Below are 17,423 nucleotides of genomic sequence, written 5' to 3'. Positions count from 1 at the left end.
CTACCTTTTCCTTGGCAGCCCCTGCCCTATGGAGCACCCTTCCCCCCTGAATTGCGGCAGGCCCCCACTCTTTTAACCTTCCAGAAAGCACCTGAGCCTTGGCTCTTCCCCCAAATGCGAGGATAGGGTGAGATAGCCTTAATTATGGGGCGGGGGGGGGTAAGTATTTTTGCCTTTAATATCTTGGTTCCAGTATTTTTATTGTACATAAACGCGATTTTATCTTTCGTTGTGAGCGGACCGGAGCAATGATACGAAAAGTCTTAAATAAATAAACTCCCAGCCAAAGGGCAGGCGGTGCCCCTGAGTCCTCTCGGTGTTTGTGTTAGGCGCACTCAGCCGCCGGGCCGGCCGGGAGTGGCCGCCTGTAGAAACCCCGAGTTCCCCCGAGTGATTGAGGCTTCCTGGGCAACCCAGGTTGCTTTCAGCGCCAAGGCTGCGTTTCCCGGTGAATCAGCTGCGCTTCCTTGGAATCCGCCGGAATTTCCCCAACACCCGTCCCGTTTGCGCGCGAGTGTGTACGCGTGGGGGGGTGGGGGTGGGGGTGGAGGGAAGCCGCCCCAAAGGGAAGGCCAGAGGCGTTGGCGGAAGCCTGGGGCCCTGAGAAGCCCAACAGCCGCTTCCTGGTGATGCGGAAGAGTCGGGCTAATGAAAGGGCGGGATGCGGAAGGCGAGAGCCGAGTCGGGGCTCGCAGGGGGATGAGCTCAGCCCCGTAGACAGGACGGGGGCGGGGAGCCCTCAGACCGCAGAGGCACCCGGAGGCTATTCCGGGGACCGAGCGAGCGACAGCGACCACAAAGCTCCCCTGAATCCCGAAAGTTCCGGGCGGAAATTCCAGGAAGCCTCTCCGGCCCGGCCCTGATTATGCGCCGATGGGCTCCTTGCGGAGGCCGCTGACCCGACGTTTCGTTTCCTGCCTCTCCAGCAGTTCCTTAATTATTACCCTCCGCGGGACCGGCCCTCCGGTCGCCTCAGCCCCGGGGCTGGCGCTGCAGGCAGCTCGGGCTGCTGCCCTGGGGGAGTCCCATGACTAAGCCCCCTCCGCCCAGGGCCACGCCTTGCCCCGTTCCCGTGTGTTTTCACGGCGACGCGCTCCGGCCCCACGCAGCTTCTGCCCAGCTGGCCGCCCGCTGCGCTCTCCTCCCCCGCACATACTCCCGACCCAGGATCCCTCCTATAGACGACGCCTTCCAGGTCCACGGGAATGGGGCGCCGCGCTCTCGGCTAGTGGACGGTACTTGATCACCTGAGTTCCAAGAAGGGCTTCATGAGCTCAGTCTCAGGCACCGCTCAGCTTGGCCTCTTCTGCCCCAAGGGAAGCAGAGGGAATGGATCAGGGTTCTTTGGCGGTTCCACATTACTGCGAAATAAAATTGCCCTAAAATAGGACTATTCAGATCATCCTCCCCTTCCTGCTCTGCAAATTTTTCAGCCTCTGGGTGCCAGTTGACCCCTCCTTGCCCTTGCCCCCCTCCCAGACTGCAGCTCCCTACCCTTGTCTGACTCCCTGCAGGTAGAAGCGCAAAGCTGGAGCCGGGTGAAGAGGAGGAAAGTGGGGCTGCTGTTATTTGGGATGGTTGCTGCCATAGGGGAAGAAACAATAGGACAGGAACGGTAGACACATTTGTGCTCTTATGCACGCCCCTTAGAGTCCTCCTAGAAATGTGGTGAGGTCAACAGTGGATAGATTTTTAATAAAGCTTTTGGGGTTATGAGAAGAGACCACAAAGTCAGGTAATGCATTCCAAGCATAGACAATTCTGTTACAGAAATCGTGTTTTCTGCAATCTAAACTGGTGTGGTTGACATTAAGTTTAAATCTGTTGGTAGCTCTTGTGTTATTGTAGTTGAAACTGAAGTAGTCATTGGCAGGAAGGACATCACAACAGATGATTCTATGAGCTAAACCCAGGTCCTGTCGAAGGCGACGAAGTTCCAAGTTTTCTAGACCCAGGATATCAAGTCTGATGGAATATTTGTAATGTGTAATTCCATGACTATGGGGCATTGCCAATAGCAAGCCCCATTTCCCTTCTCAAGAGGGCAGATGCAGAAGGGCAGGGAAGGAGCCTCTGCCCATCAACACCCAGCAAGGCTACACCACTTTCTCCAGGCAAACAGATGTTTTGGGTTTTCTTGGTAGTGCTTTGTTTATGTATCACCTGCGGAGGCCGCCCATCTCACTCAGGAGCGACCCTGGGCGGTGTGGCTCAGGCTGTAAGAAGCCTGTTATTAAAACACAGCTGCCTGCAATTACTGCAGGTTCTAATCCCACCAGGTCCAAGGTTGACTCAGCCTTCCATCCTTTATAAGGTAGGTAAAATGAGGACCCAGATTGTTGGGGGGGCAATAAGTTGACTTTGTAAATATACAAATAGAATGAGACTATTGCCTTACACACTGTAAGCCGCCCTGAGTCTTCGGAGAAGGGCGGGATATAAATGTAAATTAAAAAAAATGTGAGTTGGCTCCCTTCGTTTTGGTTTCCTTTTTACTTTGTGCTTATTTTGGGACTCTCGGCCTGAGGTTTTCTGGTGTTCCTGGCATTAGTTCCCTTCCCTCCGTTCGTGAACATGGCATTAGCGAGCTCTGGTGGTCCAGGCCAGGGGAAGAGCCAATCCCAGTTTCTGCTGGCTTGTATGTCCAGTCCTGGTCACTATGAAGCAAAAGGGATGCTGAAGAGCTGGACGTTGCGGGGTGCAATGGAGAAGCCACAGAGATGGTCAGATCTTAAGGCCCACAAACACAGGCAAAGATTATGAGAAGATTATTCTCTGTGGTGGCTGAGGGCAGCCCCAGAAGCAGGGGAGCCCCCAGTGGGAGCTCCCACATCCCAACTAAGGAGAGGCACCTGTCCTGGAGAGCTGTGACGCGGAAGCTCAGGAGTCCAGGTAGGGACGGGGGTGTCCATTTCTAGAGGGCCCCAAAGAAAGACTGGCCAGTCATTGGTCTGGGGTGGACTGAAGATGCCTGACTTCAGTCCCAAGGGGGACTGATGCCCAGGGGGTGGATTAGAAGACCTCTAGGATTCTGTGACTTCATACTGGCTTCTTGGAATCTTTCTCCACGGAATCTAGAAAAACAGGAAGAAGAAGGCAGATCCCCCTCAGCCCCACTTTTTGCACCCCATGGGCTTCAGCCCCTTCTCAGGACCCTTCTCTCTCCTCCTTGCCAACCAGTAGCCTTTTTACAGCAAGCCCAGTCTGCCCAGGAGGGTTTGTGGAACTGGCCAGCAGCCACAGCACAGTCAAGGCTGGTCTGACAGCACAGCGAAGCCCACTCAGAGTTGCTGCAGGCAGGCGCCTTTCATCCAGGCCAGGGAGGCCACTGGGGCCCCTTCCTCAGACAGGGTTCAGCCCTGTGATGGCGAACCTAGGGCACATATGCCAGAGGTGGCATGCAGAGCCCTCTCTGCTGGCATGCGCATCGTCACCCCAGGTCAGATCTCCATGGCGTTTCTTTTGTGAGCTTCTGTTTCCCTGCAAATGACGAAACGGAAGCTCACGGAAGAAAAAGATCTTACCTCTTGCCGCACTGCTGGTGTTGGGATATCCCGCCTCCTGCTGGCCAGCTGGTCTTCGGGTCCCTGCTGCATATGCACGCATGTCCGTGCATGCCCACCTACATGCCCGTGCATGTGCATGCCCGTGCTTGTCCATGGATGCAGACACTAGTGCATGTCCACGCATGCGCATGTCCTCACACGCACCTTTAAGTTTTGGTACGTGCACGCGCGTGCAGTTTGGGCACTTGGTGTCTAAAAGCCATCATTGGTCCAGCTGCCCTTCATACCAGACACTACCTGCAGGGCTGACCTCATGGGAGGCCCCTCTCAGCCCCCTCCCCAAAAATGCTGATGATGAGAAGGGAAGGTCCGGCCAGCCAGGGGGACAGAGTAGAGGCTAACTCACCAGCCAGCCAAGCTTCCAAGGCTGCTGCTGCTGCCATCTGCCTTGACCCGCATCTGGGCTGGCGGGAGAAGAGCCGGAGGGAGGATTTGGGCTGCTTCCCTGCAGAAGTCCCAGGAGATGCCAGCAGCCCCTGCTTTGCTGCTCCCATGCCTGGTCTCCCTCTCCCCCTCTGCCCTGTCCTTGCCAGGGAACAATGGGGGCGGCATCTGGTGGGGAAGCTGTATGCAGGACTGTATCCAGCAACACAGAACCCCACTGAAGGGTGCGCCCAGCCCCTTCCTCCCATTTCTTCAGCCAGGAAGGGGTCCAGCAATCCTTGCTTTGTCCTCGCCTGCAGGGCACTGGTCCCAGTCATCCATGGTAGTGCCAGTGGTCCCCCAGTGACAGAGAGTGGCCTGATCCTGACCCCCATCAACCCGAGCACACCTGTCCCATTATTTCCTCTTTTGGGGACGCATGCATGTGCCACCAGCCCAGAGCTTGCTAGGAGACAAGATCCGGAGGGGGGATTCAGCTGCCACCGGAGATGATGGACCTCACCTCCTGCAGGCTAGCCGAGACTTCATTCTCCAATCATGTGGACTAATGAGGGGGGCTCCCCTGCCCACAAACCTGCAAATTTCTTCCTTTGGCACTAAGCCCCGGGGCAAGCTGTAACCCCAGAATGGGGCAGAGGCTCCTGGTCTGGGAAATAAGGGGTGATCCCTACTGGTTTGGAGGGCCTATAACTGATGGAAAATACTTCTTACTGCCTCCCCAGTGGAAGGTAGGCAAAGGAGACAGCTGCCGCCATTGCACTGCATAATGAGCTTTGGCCCTCAATTTCGCCTGGCAGATTCTGGTTCTCACACCAGCGGCCACCACCAGGAAATGAGATGGAAGCAAATGAAGGGATAGCACACACATGGGAGGAGATGGGTCAGACCCAGACCCTCCCTCCCTTGTGCCTGCCTACTGTGAGGGGGGGGGCACATGGCTGTCTCCAGACTGCTGCCTAGGGGGCAAAACCCTGCTGTGCCCAAGGAAGGGTGGCTCTTCCTCAGGGCCAGGCCAGCTAGGCAGACTCACGCCCACACCAGGCCAGTTGCTGAGTTTTCGAGGCCTTGTTTTTGAGGCTTGGGACCGGGTTACTTACGGGACCGCCTACTGCCGGCCTCTATCTCCCAGCGTCCGGTGCGTTCCCACAGAGAGGGACTCCTCAGGGTGCCGTCAGCCAAACAATGTCGACTGGCGGCCCCCAGGGGGAGGGCCTTCTCTGTGGGGGCTCCCACCCTGTGGGACGAGCTTCCCTCGGGCTTCGACAACTACCTGACCTTAGGACCTTTCATGAACTTAAAACCTATTTATTTCATATGGCTGGACTGGCCTGATTCTTAAATTTTTAAATTTTAATTGTGGGTTTTAAATTGTTGTAATTTGTATGGGGTGTAATGTTATTTTAAATTTCTGGCATATTTGAATTAGTTTTTTAAGGGTTGTTTTAATTATGATGTATATTTCTGTTTTGTATTTTACTTGCCTGTTCACCGCCCTGAGTCCTTCGGGAGAAGGGCGGTATACAAATTAAAACATCATTATTATTATTATTATTATTATTATTATTATTATTATTATTATTATTATTGTTATTATTATTGTTATTATTATTGTTATTATTATTATTATTATTATTATTATTATTATTATTATTATTATTATTATTATTATTATTATTGATTATTATTGTCTCAACCCAGGGAAGGCAGGGTTTTAAACTGTTACCATTTGTTACTAGCAGTGTGGGGGATCTGGCGCTATTGTCTGGGTTTTGAGGATGGGGGGAGAAGCCCAAGCTCTAGTTGGGAAGGAGAAGGATGGGTCAGCCCCATGGCAAACACCATCCAGCAGAAGTAGGTGCACAATGATGCCGGTTGGGGCAGCCTCTTCCCCCAAACCTTGAGTTTGCATTGTTAGGTCTGAGGCATCTGAAATTGTGGGATCGTTGGTGCTCTCTAAGCTTGGTTGTTTTCTTGTAGACATTTCATGACCCAACTAGATAACATCATCAGTGCGAGTGTAGGGCTTGTTCCCCGTTTATAATCAGTGGCTTGGCCTGCCTGTTTCAGTGGTGGGTGTAATTTTCTTCTTGGTGGTACTTTATTAGGATATTGTTTGTCTGCTTATCTGGATTCAGGCCACTAGATAGGATATGTTCTTTTTGTTTCTTTGTTTCCTTCTTAGATTTTCTATTATTTCTGATGTATAAATGTGATTTATCTCTACGTTATCTATTGATAACTGATTTACCTAAATGAAAAGTTTCCAGGAATTCCCTGGCATTTTTGGATTTGATTTGGTCTAGGATGCTTTCCCCCCCCCCCCACTCCGCTTGGTGATAATGTGGCTGAGACTGTCAATATGCATATGGAGGGATTAAGGAGGACTCATTGTGTCTTCCAACTTCTGGTTTTCATTCAGGGATGAGCTTTGCCTATCTGTCCTACATCGTGGCTGCTACAGCCCTTGGGCTGCATGTTGAAGATGGCTCAGTTTTTCTTCTTCTTGGGCCTCTGGGTCTCCTGGTTTACTTGAGGTGTTTGAAGGCTTTAACTGAGGTGTGTGCTGTAGCCATGCCTTGTAGTGATAGTACTGCATTGGTTATTTCTGGGTTGTTTTTCTTGGTTCTTCTGGAACTAAAACCAAAACCAAAACAATCTGGAACTGAACACACTCAAAACCGTAGAAATGGTGGTAGACTTTAGGAGAAACCCTTCCATACTTCCACCTCTCACAATACTAGACAACACAGTATCAACAGTAGAAACCTTCCAATTTCTAGGTTCTGCCATATCTCATGACCTAAAATGGACACCAAACATCAAAAATGTCATCAATAAAGCACAACAAAGAATGTTTTTTCTGCGCCAACTCAGTAAGCTCAAACTGCCCAAGGAGCTGCTGATTCAGTTCTACAGAGGAATTATTGAGTCTGTCATTTGCACCTCTATAACTGTCTGGTTCGGTTCTGCAACCCAACAAGAAAAACACAGACTTCAGAAGATAATTAGAACTGCAGAAAAAATAATTGCTACCAACCTGCCTTCCATTGAGGACCTGTATACTGCACGAATCAAGAAGAGGGCCGTGAAAATATTTACAGACCCCTTGCATCCTGGACATAAACTGTTTCAACTCCTACCCTCAAAACGACGCTATAGAGCACTGCACACCAGAACAACTAGACACAAGAACAGTTTTTCCCCGAAGGCCATCACTCTGCTAAACAAATAATTCCATCAACACTGTCAAACTATTTACTGAATCTGCACTACTATTAATCTTCTCATAGTTCCCATCACCAATCTCTTTCCATTTATGACTGTATGACTATAACTTGTTGCTGGCAATCCTTATGATCTATATTGATATATTGACCATCAATTGTGTTGTAAATGTTGTACCTTGATGAACGTATCTTTTCTTTTATGTACACTGAGAGCGTATGCACCAAGACAAATTCCTTGTGTGTCCAATCACACTTGGCCAATAAAAATTCTATTCTATTCTAATACCCCTCCTAGGAGGGAGCTCCATAAAGAGGTCACCATGGGTGGGAGCCCTGAAAAAGGCTTGCTCTGTGCCAAAAAGGGGCTAGCCTGGCAGCGTTGCCCCCCCCAGCGCAGAAGAGTGTGGGGGGTTCAGCCCTCCCATGAACCAGGCAAGAACATCTGGGGCTTGGAAAAGACGTGTTAGGAGGGGGGAAACGTGGGCAGGTGCAAAAATTCCTGCAGAAGGCAGGTGTGTGGGTGTGGGTGTTTCGTTCCTCTCCAAGGCTCCCCCCCACAGTAGAAATGCTTCTCACTGGGGGAGCAGCAGCTGCTCCCAAAGCTCAACTGAAAGAGAAGGGATGGAGGGGCTCTCAGCAGAACAGCCCCACCCACCCTTGCAGGGCAAGCCTCTGTATGGAAACAGGGAGCAAAGCCCACCTGCCTGGCATCGATAATGGTCCCTGGCTGTGCTGAGGGGGAAGGGTCTTCTCTCCCCCTCCCCTCCCCTGGCTGGGAAAGGCTCCTGCTCAGAACATCTGCCTGGGAGACCTCAAGCTGCCCAGAGAGGCTGAAGGCTTTCTGGAGGGGTCTGGCCAGAAGATCCTGTTGTGGTGGGGGGGCAATGATGAGAGGGCAGGCAGATGGAGCAGAGTTGAGAGCCAGAGAAAGCAGGATGGAGGGGCCCTTCGGAAAGACCCCCGGGCTTGTGGTGGGAAGGGGCTGGTGGCATCGGAAACAACTCCGATTGGGGTGGGAGAGTGCCAGGAAATGAGGCTCCATTTTCCCCCCCAAATGCTGATATATCCTCTCTCCCTCTTTTATCCCTTGCATTCGTTTTGATCTGTTCCTTCCTCAAGATGGCAGGATCACTCAGTGCCAGAAGGACCACTTGCGCGGGGGACACTCAGGGCCTTGCCTTCCTTTGGCAGCAGAGGAAGTGAGTTAAAGCGGGGCGGGGGAGAGAGACGAGGCCTGGCAGATTCTTGTGGATCCAGTACCTCAGGCTGTCTAATGGGAAAGGCCAGGCAAGCCAAGGTGTCCCCAGCATGAAGAGGGGCCCCAAGCATCTCGAGGCTCCTGAGGCCCAGGGACTGTTCGTACCCGCTCCGGGGCCCAGGGCCCAAAGGCCACAGGGAGCCACAGCTGGACTCGCAGAAAGGCTCCTTGCCAGGCTGCTCCGCCCACAGGAGGAGGATGGGCACACGCCACTCAATTGTGCCCCCCACCTTCCCTGGGTCCCTGAGCTTCCTCTCTCACACAGTGTGTGTTGACATGCCTTTTCAGCAAGTGTGAACTGTGCCCACGCCCAGGCGGCTCTTGGGTGGGAGCTGCTGTGCCAGCAAGTTGGTGACGGAGCAGGAAGGTGAATCGGCCATGCCCGAGTGCCACGCCTGGAGCCTCCTTGGCTCCTGCCAGATGCCGCCTGCAGGCATTCACCAGAAGAGCCCGGCAGCAGCAGGAGCAACATGGCTGGAGGTAGGGAGGCTTGGCACAGACAGAGGGGCAGCAGTGGGGGAGGGAACCCAGCTCTGCCCCACGGCCCCTCACTTCCCACTGTGCTCTCACAGAGCTGCAGCTGGCCTCTGTGGACTGGCATGGCCCAGAGAACACCCATGGACACCACACGGCTGAGACGAGCAGCGGGCAGCTGGTCGTGCGGAGAGGGCAGCCCTTCACCCTCACCCTCCACTTCCACTCCAGGAACTACGAGCCAGGGTTCGATTCCATGCACCTGATTGCAGAGACAGGTAAGGGGGGAGGAGGGAGGAACCACAGGCCAGGCGCCTGTGTTCCAGCCCAAGACAGTTGCCGCTTCCACATCCAGCCCCAGCTCCTCACTGCAGGGCACTCCTCCTGGGAAACCAGGTCTCTCCTCACCTCCCCGCTGCAAGCCCCTGCTTGCAGACCAAGCGGCACAAAGGCTGCTTCCACTCATGGCTGTTTGGTCCAGAAACAGGAGGGCGGCTGTTGAGAATGACAGCAGGAAGGTGGTGCTTCCCCCCATGTTAAGCCCCTGGGCAGAGTCTTTTCCAGGAGCAGGAAGTGGTGGCTGGGCTGTGCCCAGGAGGTCCAGGGGAAATAGTAGAGCGTGTGACCGTGTTGGTGGAGCGGGAGTGAGGAAGCCTGCTCAGGAACAGGCAAAAGTGAGCGTAGTCGAGGCTTGGTTCTGTGCACCGAGGGTGAGAACCAGAGGATCGCTTGAGCTGAAACTCTGAGGAAGGGCTGGCCGGATCTGCCAGGCAGAAAACCTCGCCGGTGGGATTGGGTCTAGTTCCCTTGTGGGAGACAGGACAGGAGATCACCAAGGCCTAAAAGGGGTTCAAGCTTGATGGACTCACTAGCCATTGGGCGAGTCACTTGTCACCCAAATGCGTCTCAGAATCCCTGAATAAACCCCCGTCCAGCCAAAGGAACTTCTGTAGCTCAGGGTGACCAGCGGAGTCTTGGTGCTCTCTGAGCTTTGTTTGCAGATGTTTCGTTACCTCATCAGGCAGCGTCTTCAGTGCTTCTCTCGTGGTACAAATAAACCCTCCTGTACAAATTTGGTTTCTTTGTCTTGCTCCCTCCACCCCACCCTTTCGGGAGCCCCAATTTGGCAAGCGTTGGTGTTGATTTATACTGTAGGTACCCTGATTGCGGGCAGTTGCTTGGCAAACCTATCAAGCTGCTGGTTGGGGAATTCCATCAGGAGGCTGCAAGTTTGGGCAGGAGGGGAGTTCGGCTCCCTGCAGTGATCATCCCTGAGCAATGGCCACAATGTCCCCCACCTGCCGTGTTTCTGTGGCTGTTGCCATGGGTCTTACTTTGCCCTGGGGCCTCTAACGCTGCCCCTGCTTTCCTGAGGCTGAAGGGGACATCTCCCCTTGGGTCAGCCATCCTGATGCCAATGTCTCAGATTATGGCCAAGGAAGGAATTTCCCAATTTCGGCCCCGGCAGACCAGAAGTGGCAGTGCTGCCACCTCAGAATGAAGGGTTCAAGGGCCAAAGAGGAAAGGAGAGCAGAGGCCAGCTGGGGGCCCACTGACTACTCCTTGGGTGTAGTTGGAACCCCCCTTGATCTGCAAGAGGCAGAGCTGGTCAAGGGAATGCTGCCCATCCAGCTGGGCCAGTCTGGCCGACTGGCCGCCCACTGTGGAGCACAAAGGCCCCTCCCCCAGCATGAAACAGGCTGACCTTAGAGGATGCTCCAAGCCCCTCTTAACAATTCCTGGGCTCTCGCCCCCGCCCCCCACCCCCCCTTCCATTGACGCGAGGGCTTCCCTCAAATGAGCTGACAAGCTCAGCACAAATGAGCAGCGAGAGAGACGAGAGAAACGGATCCAGGCACTGTGTGAGCCCGGCCCAAGTGGTCTCCCTTGCTCGTCCTCCTTCGGAGTGCTGGTGCAGGCAAGAGAGGACTAAACAGGTGCCACCTTCTCCCCCTTCCCCAGGCCCAGGGCCAGAGAGGGCCATCTTTCTGGTGAGTCTGAGCCAGCCGCACAGCAGGGAGGCCTGGAGAGTCAGCGCAGTGCCCAGCGGTCCCCAGTCCACAGAGGTCGCCATCTCTGCCCCTGCAGAGGCCCCCATTGGGCAGTACCAGCTGAACATCCACTTTGACTCTGGCCAGGGCAGGTCATCATCCTACCAGCTGGGCGAGGTCCTCCTCCTCTTCAATGCTTGGTGTCCAGGTACCAGGACTGCTTCTCCCACTGCGGGGGGGGGGGGCTCTCCCCCCTTTCAAGGCCACATCTGGCTAACACCTGGACTGAACTGAGTAGGCTGAGGCCTGATTGGTCCTTGGAAGGAAGACCACCAGGAGATCTCAAGAGCACCCAGAGCTCTCTCCCAGACGAGCCCTGCGTGCTGCATGGGCAGCTTTGACTCCAGAGACACTTAAGAGGCTGTCTCTTGGGGGGTGGGGTTCACCCAAAAGGAGGGAGGTTATTTGGTCCTTTTGGGAAACCTAAACTAACCAGGAGAGCGGGAGGACTAACTGCTCTTCTCCCTCCACTGCACAGATGATGACGTCTACCTGGAAAGCGAGGCTGAGAGGCAGGAATACGTGATGAATGAGCACGGCCTCATCTTCCATGGAAACAAGAACTGGATTCACCCAGTTCCCTGGAACTACGGCCAGGTACAGGGAGCCCCTCCCCCCGGGCTGTGGCATCGCAGTTTCCCCCCGCCAGTCTTGGGAAGAGTCGGCCAGTGGTGCCAGTCGAGCTGCTGGATATGCTTGCCCCATCCCAGTTCGGCTCAGCTGCGTTTGTCTCCTGTAGTTTGATGACGAGACGGTCGGCATCTGCTTGAAGCTGCTGGACAGCAACCTGCAGTTTAGGCACCACCCGGTGCAGGACTCTGCCCTGCGCAGCAGCCCGGTCTATGTCAGCCGGGTGCTAAGCGCCATGGTAAGAGCTGTGCCCTGGGTATCCTGGCCACTGACCGGGAGCCAACTAAGAAGGGAGCCCCCTTCTCTATTAGGGTTGCAGGCTCCCACCTCTTTCCTCCTCCCCAGGTCAACAGCAATGACGACTCCGGGGTCCTCCTGGGCAACTGGGGTGAGGACTATTCTGGGGGCACCCGCCCCAGTGAGTGGAACAGCAGCATCCCCATCCTCAAGCAGTGGGAGCGCTCCGGAGGGCAGCCCGTCAAGTATGGGCAGTGCTGGGTCTTTGCAGCTGTGATGTGCACAGGTAGGGCTGGGGACAGCAGCCCTGCCAGGGAGCTCACCACTTGCACCTCACACCTGCCCTGCCAGGTGGTGGGAGGGTGGCACTCTCCCTTGGTGCCCCTTAACCAATTTATTTGGGCAAATCCCGGGAGGAAGAAGCAAATCTCGACCTCTTCACCTTGCCTCCCTGCTGAAAGCCTTGGATGCTGGGACGCAGGCCGGCTGTGCTCACCCAGAAGCTCTTAATCTAGGTCAGCTTTCTAGAGTCTTCCCACCTTGGACTAAGGCGGCTCCCTCATACAAGAAGGGCTGAGGCTGGCACTACTGTGGGAACCCCTTTACTTGGGCACCCCGGCCCCTGCGGCAATCTTCTGGAATCGCTGCAGCCACAGACAATGGCTGCAAATGCTCCAGGGTTACATGTTGTAGGGAGCAATGGTGGTGATGGGGGAGCACAGAACCCCTTGCAGACCACACAAAACAGGCTGGGAGGACGGAGGGAGCTTTGTCCTTCCGGCTGGATGGTTCACTGAGTTCTATTCTCCCCAGTAATGCGCAGCCTCGGGATCCCAACGCGTGTGGTGACGAACTTTGATTCGGGTCATGAGAAGGATGGCAACCTAGTTATTGATGTATTCTATGACAACACCGGGCAGCTGCTGCCCCGAGAGAGCAAGGACAGCATCTGGTGGGTGGCTCCTTCGCCCCGTGGTTTTGGACAGAGCTCCAGGGTCAGGCCAGTCTCTGTGCCGCTGGGCTGCCTTGTGGGGAGTTGGAGAACCCAGCAAACAGTGGCCTTGGTGAGGAGAGGTTCTCCGCCTCCCTTTTACCCCTGCAAGGTGGACCCAGTGAGGCCTTCAGAGGAACAGAAGGGCGAAACAGAAGCTCAGAGCAGACCTCTTCCTTGCAGGGTGGAGAAAAGTAGATAAATTCACAGAAAGCTGGGGGGGGGGGAAAATTCCTGTGTGTGGCTTCGGCTTCCCTGCAGTATTGGAACGGCCCTGCCTACCCAGACCATATCCACAAGATCACGGGAACCCGTGGGCTTCTTGAGAATCATGGAGGGGCCATGATGGCAAAATGAGGGTGACTAGAGGGCCTGTGGCCTGACAAAGCTCCCAAGCCCCCTCCTGGTAGCCCCAAAAGAGCTGCCATTCTGCATGAGACCTCAGAAGCTGCTGCTTGTGCCGAGGCCAAGTTACGGAGGCCATTCTGGTTGCTGTGGCCTACCCTGGTGCCCAGCATGCCCGCTTCCAAATGTCTGGCTTTGCTGGGCTGGCTGGCTTTTTAGGTTGGCCAAGCACATCCCCTCATCTCTCCCTCAGCCAGGTTGGGGCTTGCAAAAGGGCCATTGACTGCCTGTGATGACTCCCTCCCTCCCTCTCTACTTGTATGGCAGGAACTTCCACGTCTGGAATGAGTGCTGGATGGTGCGCAGGGATCTGCCCCCTGGGTATGATGGGTGGCAGGTTTTGGATGCCACACCACAGGAGTCCAGCAACGGTAACCAAGGTGCCTCCGCTCTGTTCTCTGGCCAGGCTCGGGCAGGCTGGCGGGCGTCACGACCCTTCCTCTCTCCCCCCTTTGGCAGGGCTGTACCGCTGTGGCCCAGCGCCCGTCAAAGCCGTCCGGAACGGTGATATCCACCTGCGCTACGACACCCCCTTTGTGTTCTCCATGGTGAATGCAGACCGGGTGGTTTGGCTGCTCTCTGGGACGAGAAGAGAAAAACTCCAGTGGAATCCAAGCGCCGTGGGGAACTACATCAGCACCAAGGCCATCGGAAGCGAGGAACGAGAAGACATCACCCACACCTACAAGCACCAAGAAGGTACCGCTGGCACCCTGAGATTTACGCAACCCCTCCCTCCCCTGATTTAAGCAAGCCCTAACGCCTGGCTCTTTCCCCAGGCCTTGGTCTGGAAGGGGTGACAGGAAGGGACCCCCGAGGTCTTCTAGTCCAACCCCCTGCTCGAGCAGGAGACCCTGGCCTATACCATTCTGGACAAATGGTTGTTCAAACACTTGAAACCCTCCGGTGATGGAACACCCACAACTCCTGGAGGCAAGCTATCCCACTGATCAACTATTCTCACTGTCAGGAAATTCCTCCTTAGTTCTAGGTTGGGTTTCTTTCAGATTCTTCCATCCGTGGCTTCTTGGCCTGCCTTCAGGGGCCTTGGAGAACGGGTTGACCCCCAAGTGTTCTCCCGGCTTGCTTTTTTCAGACTTTGTGTCTTGTAGCATGCCCTTTGGGCCGCCCAGGGCGGTCATGGAGTTGGGCAATCTATAAATAAACCAGATCTATAGCTGCCAGCCACCCTGAACCGGGTCACTCAGCGGGGCTTTCTGGAGCCATCCAGTGTTATGACTTGCCCTGCTTTCATGTGTGAGTGTATTTTATGGATTGTTTTTGTTTTTTAACTGTGGCCCAAGGGCCAGCCTCCTCAAAAGTTCCTCCTGGCCTGGTAGCCTATTCGACCCCAGCCTTAACAGTTCCTCCAAGCCGTATTTTACCATGAGAGCAAAGCCAGCATTGGCAGCCCCACCCCCACACCTGTGTCCTTCCCCAACACACACTTTCTCCCATAAATTGAAGCCATGGGGCAGAACCTGGACCAAGATGGGTCCTTATAACTTGCCATCATCATGACATAAAGCAAAGATTCATTTCCGGCACAGAAACAGGCAGACTAGAGCAGGAGGGAGACCCTTCAATCAAGGGTTCAGGATGAAGTTGGGCCCTCAGTCAGCTGCTCACCTTTTGCAGGCGTACCTGCTGAGGACCCCCCCCCTTCCTCCTCTCCTTTGCCCTGGGGCACTCCTGGCCTCCTCAGACAGCTCCTCTCCCTCTGCAGGGTCCCTGGGTGAGCGCCAGGTGTTCCTGAAGGCCCTCACGCGCAGCCAGCCCTTCGGCCCCATCAGAACCAGCACCAGCGCCCTTCCGGTTGCCCAAGACGGCCGGTGCCAGCACCCCCCCATGGGGGCTCAGACCTTTCTCCACCTTCAGCTGGTGGAGAGTCCAGAGATCGGCCAGGACATCCACCTCACACTCCTGGCCCGCAACCTGGAGTTTGCCTCTAAGGAGCTGAAGCTCAGTCTGAGCGCCCAGTCGGTGCTGCACAATGGGCACCCTTTGGCGCCCTTCTGGCAAGACACCATGTACCTGTCCTTCAGCCCCAAGGAAGGTAAGCGAGGGGGGGTGGCCATGGGTGGCTGTGGGCATGGTCCTGCTCTCGCCCCAACTACCTACCCTCTTTCCACAGAAAAGCGCATCCCTTGGAACATCTCCTACCGACAGTATAGTCGGCACCTGCAGGAGGACAAGCAGATCCGGGTGGTGGCCATGGGGGAGGAGAACACCTCCTGGCAGAAGGCTCTGGCAGAAAAGACCATCACAGTGGCCACGCCCTCCATCCTGATTCACGTAGGTGACCTCCTCACAGGCTGATCCCCCCCCACTGCCAGTAGGGCACACGGCTGTCAAGCAGTTCCTGGGGGGGGGTGCTGCTCCTGACTTTCTAAGCCTTCTCCCCCTCCCCCACGGTGCAGGTGTTGTCCCCTGTAGTGCTGGACCAGCCCTTCCAGTTCCGAGTGGAATTTACCAACCCCCTGGACGATGCTGTCAGCGATGGCCTCCTGACCGTGGAGGGGGCCGGCCTGGTCAGAGGCCAGGCCCAGATAGAGTGAGTGAGGCTGGGCTGGGCTGGGCACATGGCTCCCAAGGAATGCTGTACTGGAGGAGGAGGGCTGCTTTTCCCTTTCTGCACTGCACAATCCCATGTGCGTGCTGTGTTTGTGTACGAGCAGCCATGTGAGGAGTTGCCTAGCTGTCCCCTGGCAGATGAGGGGAACTTCACACCTCCTTTGGATAGCAATAGCACTTAGACTTATATACCGCTTCACAGTGCTTTACAACCCTCAGACAGCATATTACCCCCAACAATCTGGGTCCTCATTTTACCGACCTTGGAAGAATGGAAGGTTGAGTCAACCTTGAACCTGGTGAGACTCGATCAGCCAAACTGCTGGCAGCCTGTGATCAGCAAAAGTAGCCTGCAGTACTGCTCTAACCATTGTGCCACCGCGGCTTTTAGAGAAAAGGAGAGGCGGAACCCCTGGGCTGCCAGCTGAGCCTCTCTGGGGGCTGGCAGGGAGAAAGCAGCCAGCCTGGCCCCAGCCAAGGCCACCCAGTTACTGAGGGCAGCCAGGGAGTGGGTGGGGTACTCCTCTGGAAGGAGCCAGAGGATCCATGGCTGCTGCTGGATTCTGGCCGGGCCCGTTTTGTGCCTCTGAAGGCTCTCCTGGGGAGAGCCAGACAGGGTGAGTGGTCCACAGCGGATGCTCCGGAGGGAGGAAACACTCTGGTGTGGGATGCCTGCCCTTCCAATGTTGGGGAGTTTTGGGGTGGGGGGGAGGTGGCCTTCTCTGCCAGAGAGATGGAGACTGGCACAGAGCCCCTGCCTTTGCCTCCTCAGGTTGGGTTTCCTGCCTGCTGGACAGCAGGCCAGCCTCACCCTCCAGCTAATCCCCTACAAGAGTGGGACGCGGCAGCTGCACCTCACGCTCAGGAGCAGCCTCTTCCCCCCCCTGAAAGGACACAAGCAGTTGCAGGTGGCCGAAGATGGCTGGAGGACAGGCTGGCTGCCTTAGCCGGGGCCATGGAAGTGCTCCCTCGACTGCCCACACCCCTTCAATGCACCTAATAAACTGATTGTCGCACCGATGGGCTGTTTTCTCGGGAGCATCTTCTCCAGGACCCCCAGGCAGAGTCCATGTGAAGCAGAGGGGAAACCACACCACTGCGCCAGCTGCAAATGAAGCCCCCCTCCCCTCAAGCTTCTGGCTTTGGGGTGATGGAAAGGGAGCAAGAGGGGAGGCGTCTCCCAAGTGAGGGGAGATGGGGAGTGGGACTGGGTGCGATTGGTGGGTGGAAGAGCACTGAGGTTCCGAAGGTGGGCTGAGTGAAGCAAGGGGCTGCGTTTTATCTTAAGCTTCATACCCAACACAAAAGGTTCCTGTTACAATGCGTCAGATGTCAAAAGTGGCACAGAAATAAAATTCCAAGCCAGGAGGGCCCAGACAACAGCTGTCTCAAGTGGCTTCTCTTTGGACGCAGCAGATCCTGTGGTGGAACTCAAGGGGGCCGAGTGAAGGGTTCCCCCCCGCATACCCTCGGCAAGGGCAGTCATTCCCCACGGACCCTCCCCTGCAGTCACGACTGTTGAAGGTCGAACCCACACCTGGATAGCCCTCTCCAGCTCCCCTGGCCACTGGGTGCGGCCTTCCCTGAGAAGCCGCCTAGCAAGGGCAGCCCCCTACAAGGAACAGG

General features: G+C 55.4%; 1 protein-coding gene across 1 annotated transcript; it reads left to right on the top strand.

The window, feature by feature from the left end:
- Positions 1 to 17,147, top strand: TGM5 (transglutaminase 5). The gene is made up of 14 exons (XM_058178398.1): positions 1 to 127; positions 8,724 to 8,915; positions 9,008 to 9,187; positions 10,872 to 11,108; positions 11,439 to 11,557; positions 11,700 to 11,828; positions 11,936 to 12,113; positions 12,641 to 12,779; positions 13,491 to 13,594; positions 13,683 to 13,922; positions 14,950 to 15,279; positions 15,358 to 15,518; positions 15,644 to 15,777; positions 16,570 to 17,147. Exons 2-14 carry the CDS (start codon positions 8,906 to 8,908, stop codon positions 16,742 to 16,744), a joined length of 2,136 nt encoding a protein of 711 aa, XP_058034381.1. The 5' UTR covers positions 1 to 127; positions 8,724 to 8,905; the 3' UTR covers positions 16,745 to 17,147.
- The last annotated feature ends 276 nt before the right edge of the window (positions 17,148 to 17,423 follow it).

Source organism: Ahaetulla prasina, chromosome 3, assembly GCF_028640845.1.
Source record: "Ahaetulla prasina isolate Xishuangbanna chromosome 3, ASM2864084v1, whole genome shotgun sequence".
Lineage (NCBI taxonomy): Eukaryota > Metazoa > Chordata > Lepidosauria > Squamata > Colubridae > Ahaetulla > Ahaetulla prasina.
This window is presented reverse-complemented; position numbering and strand designations above follow the sequence as displayed.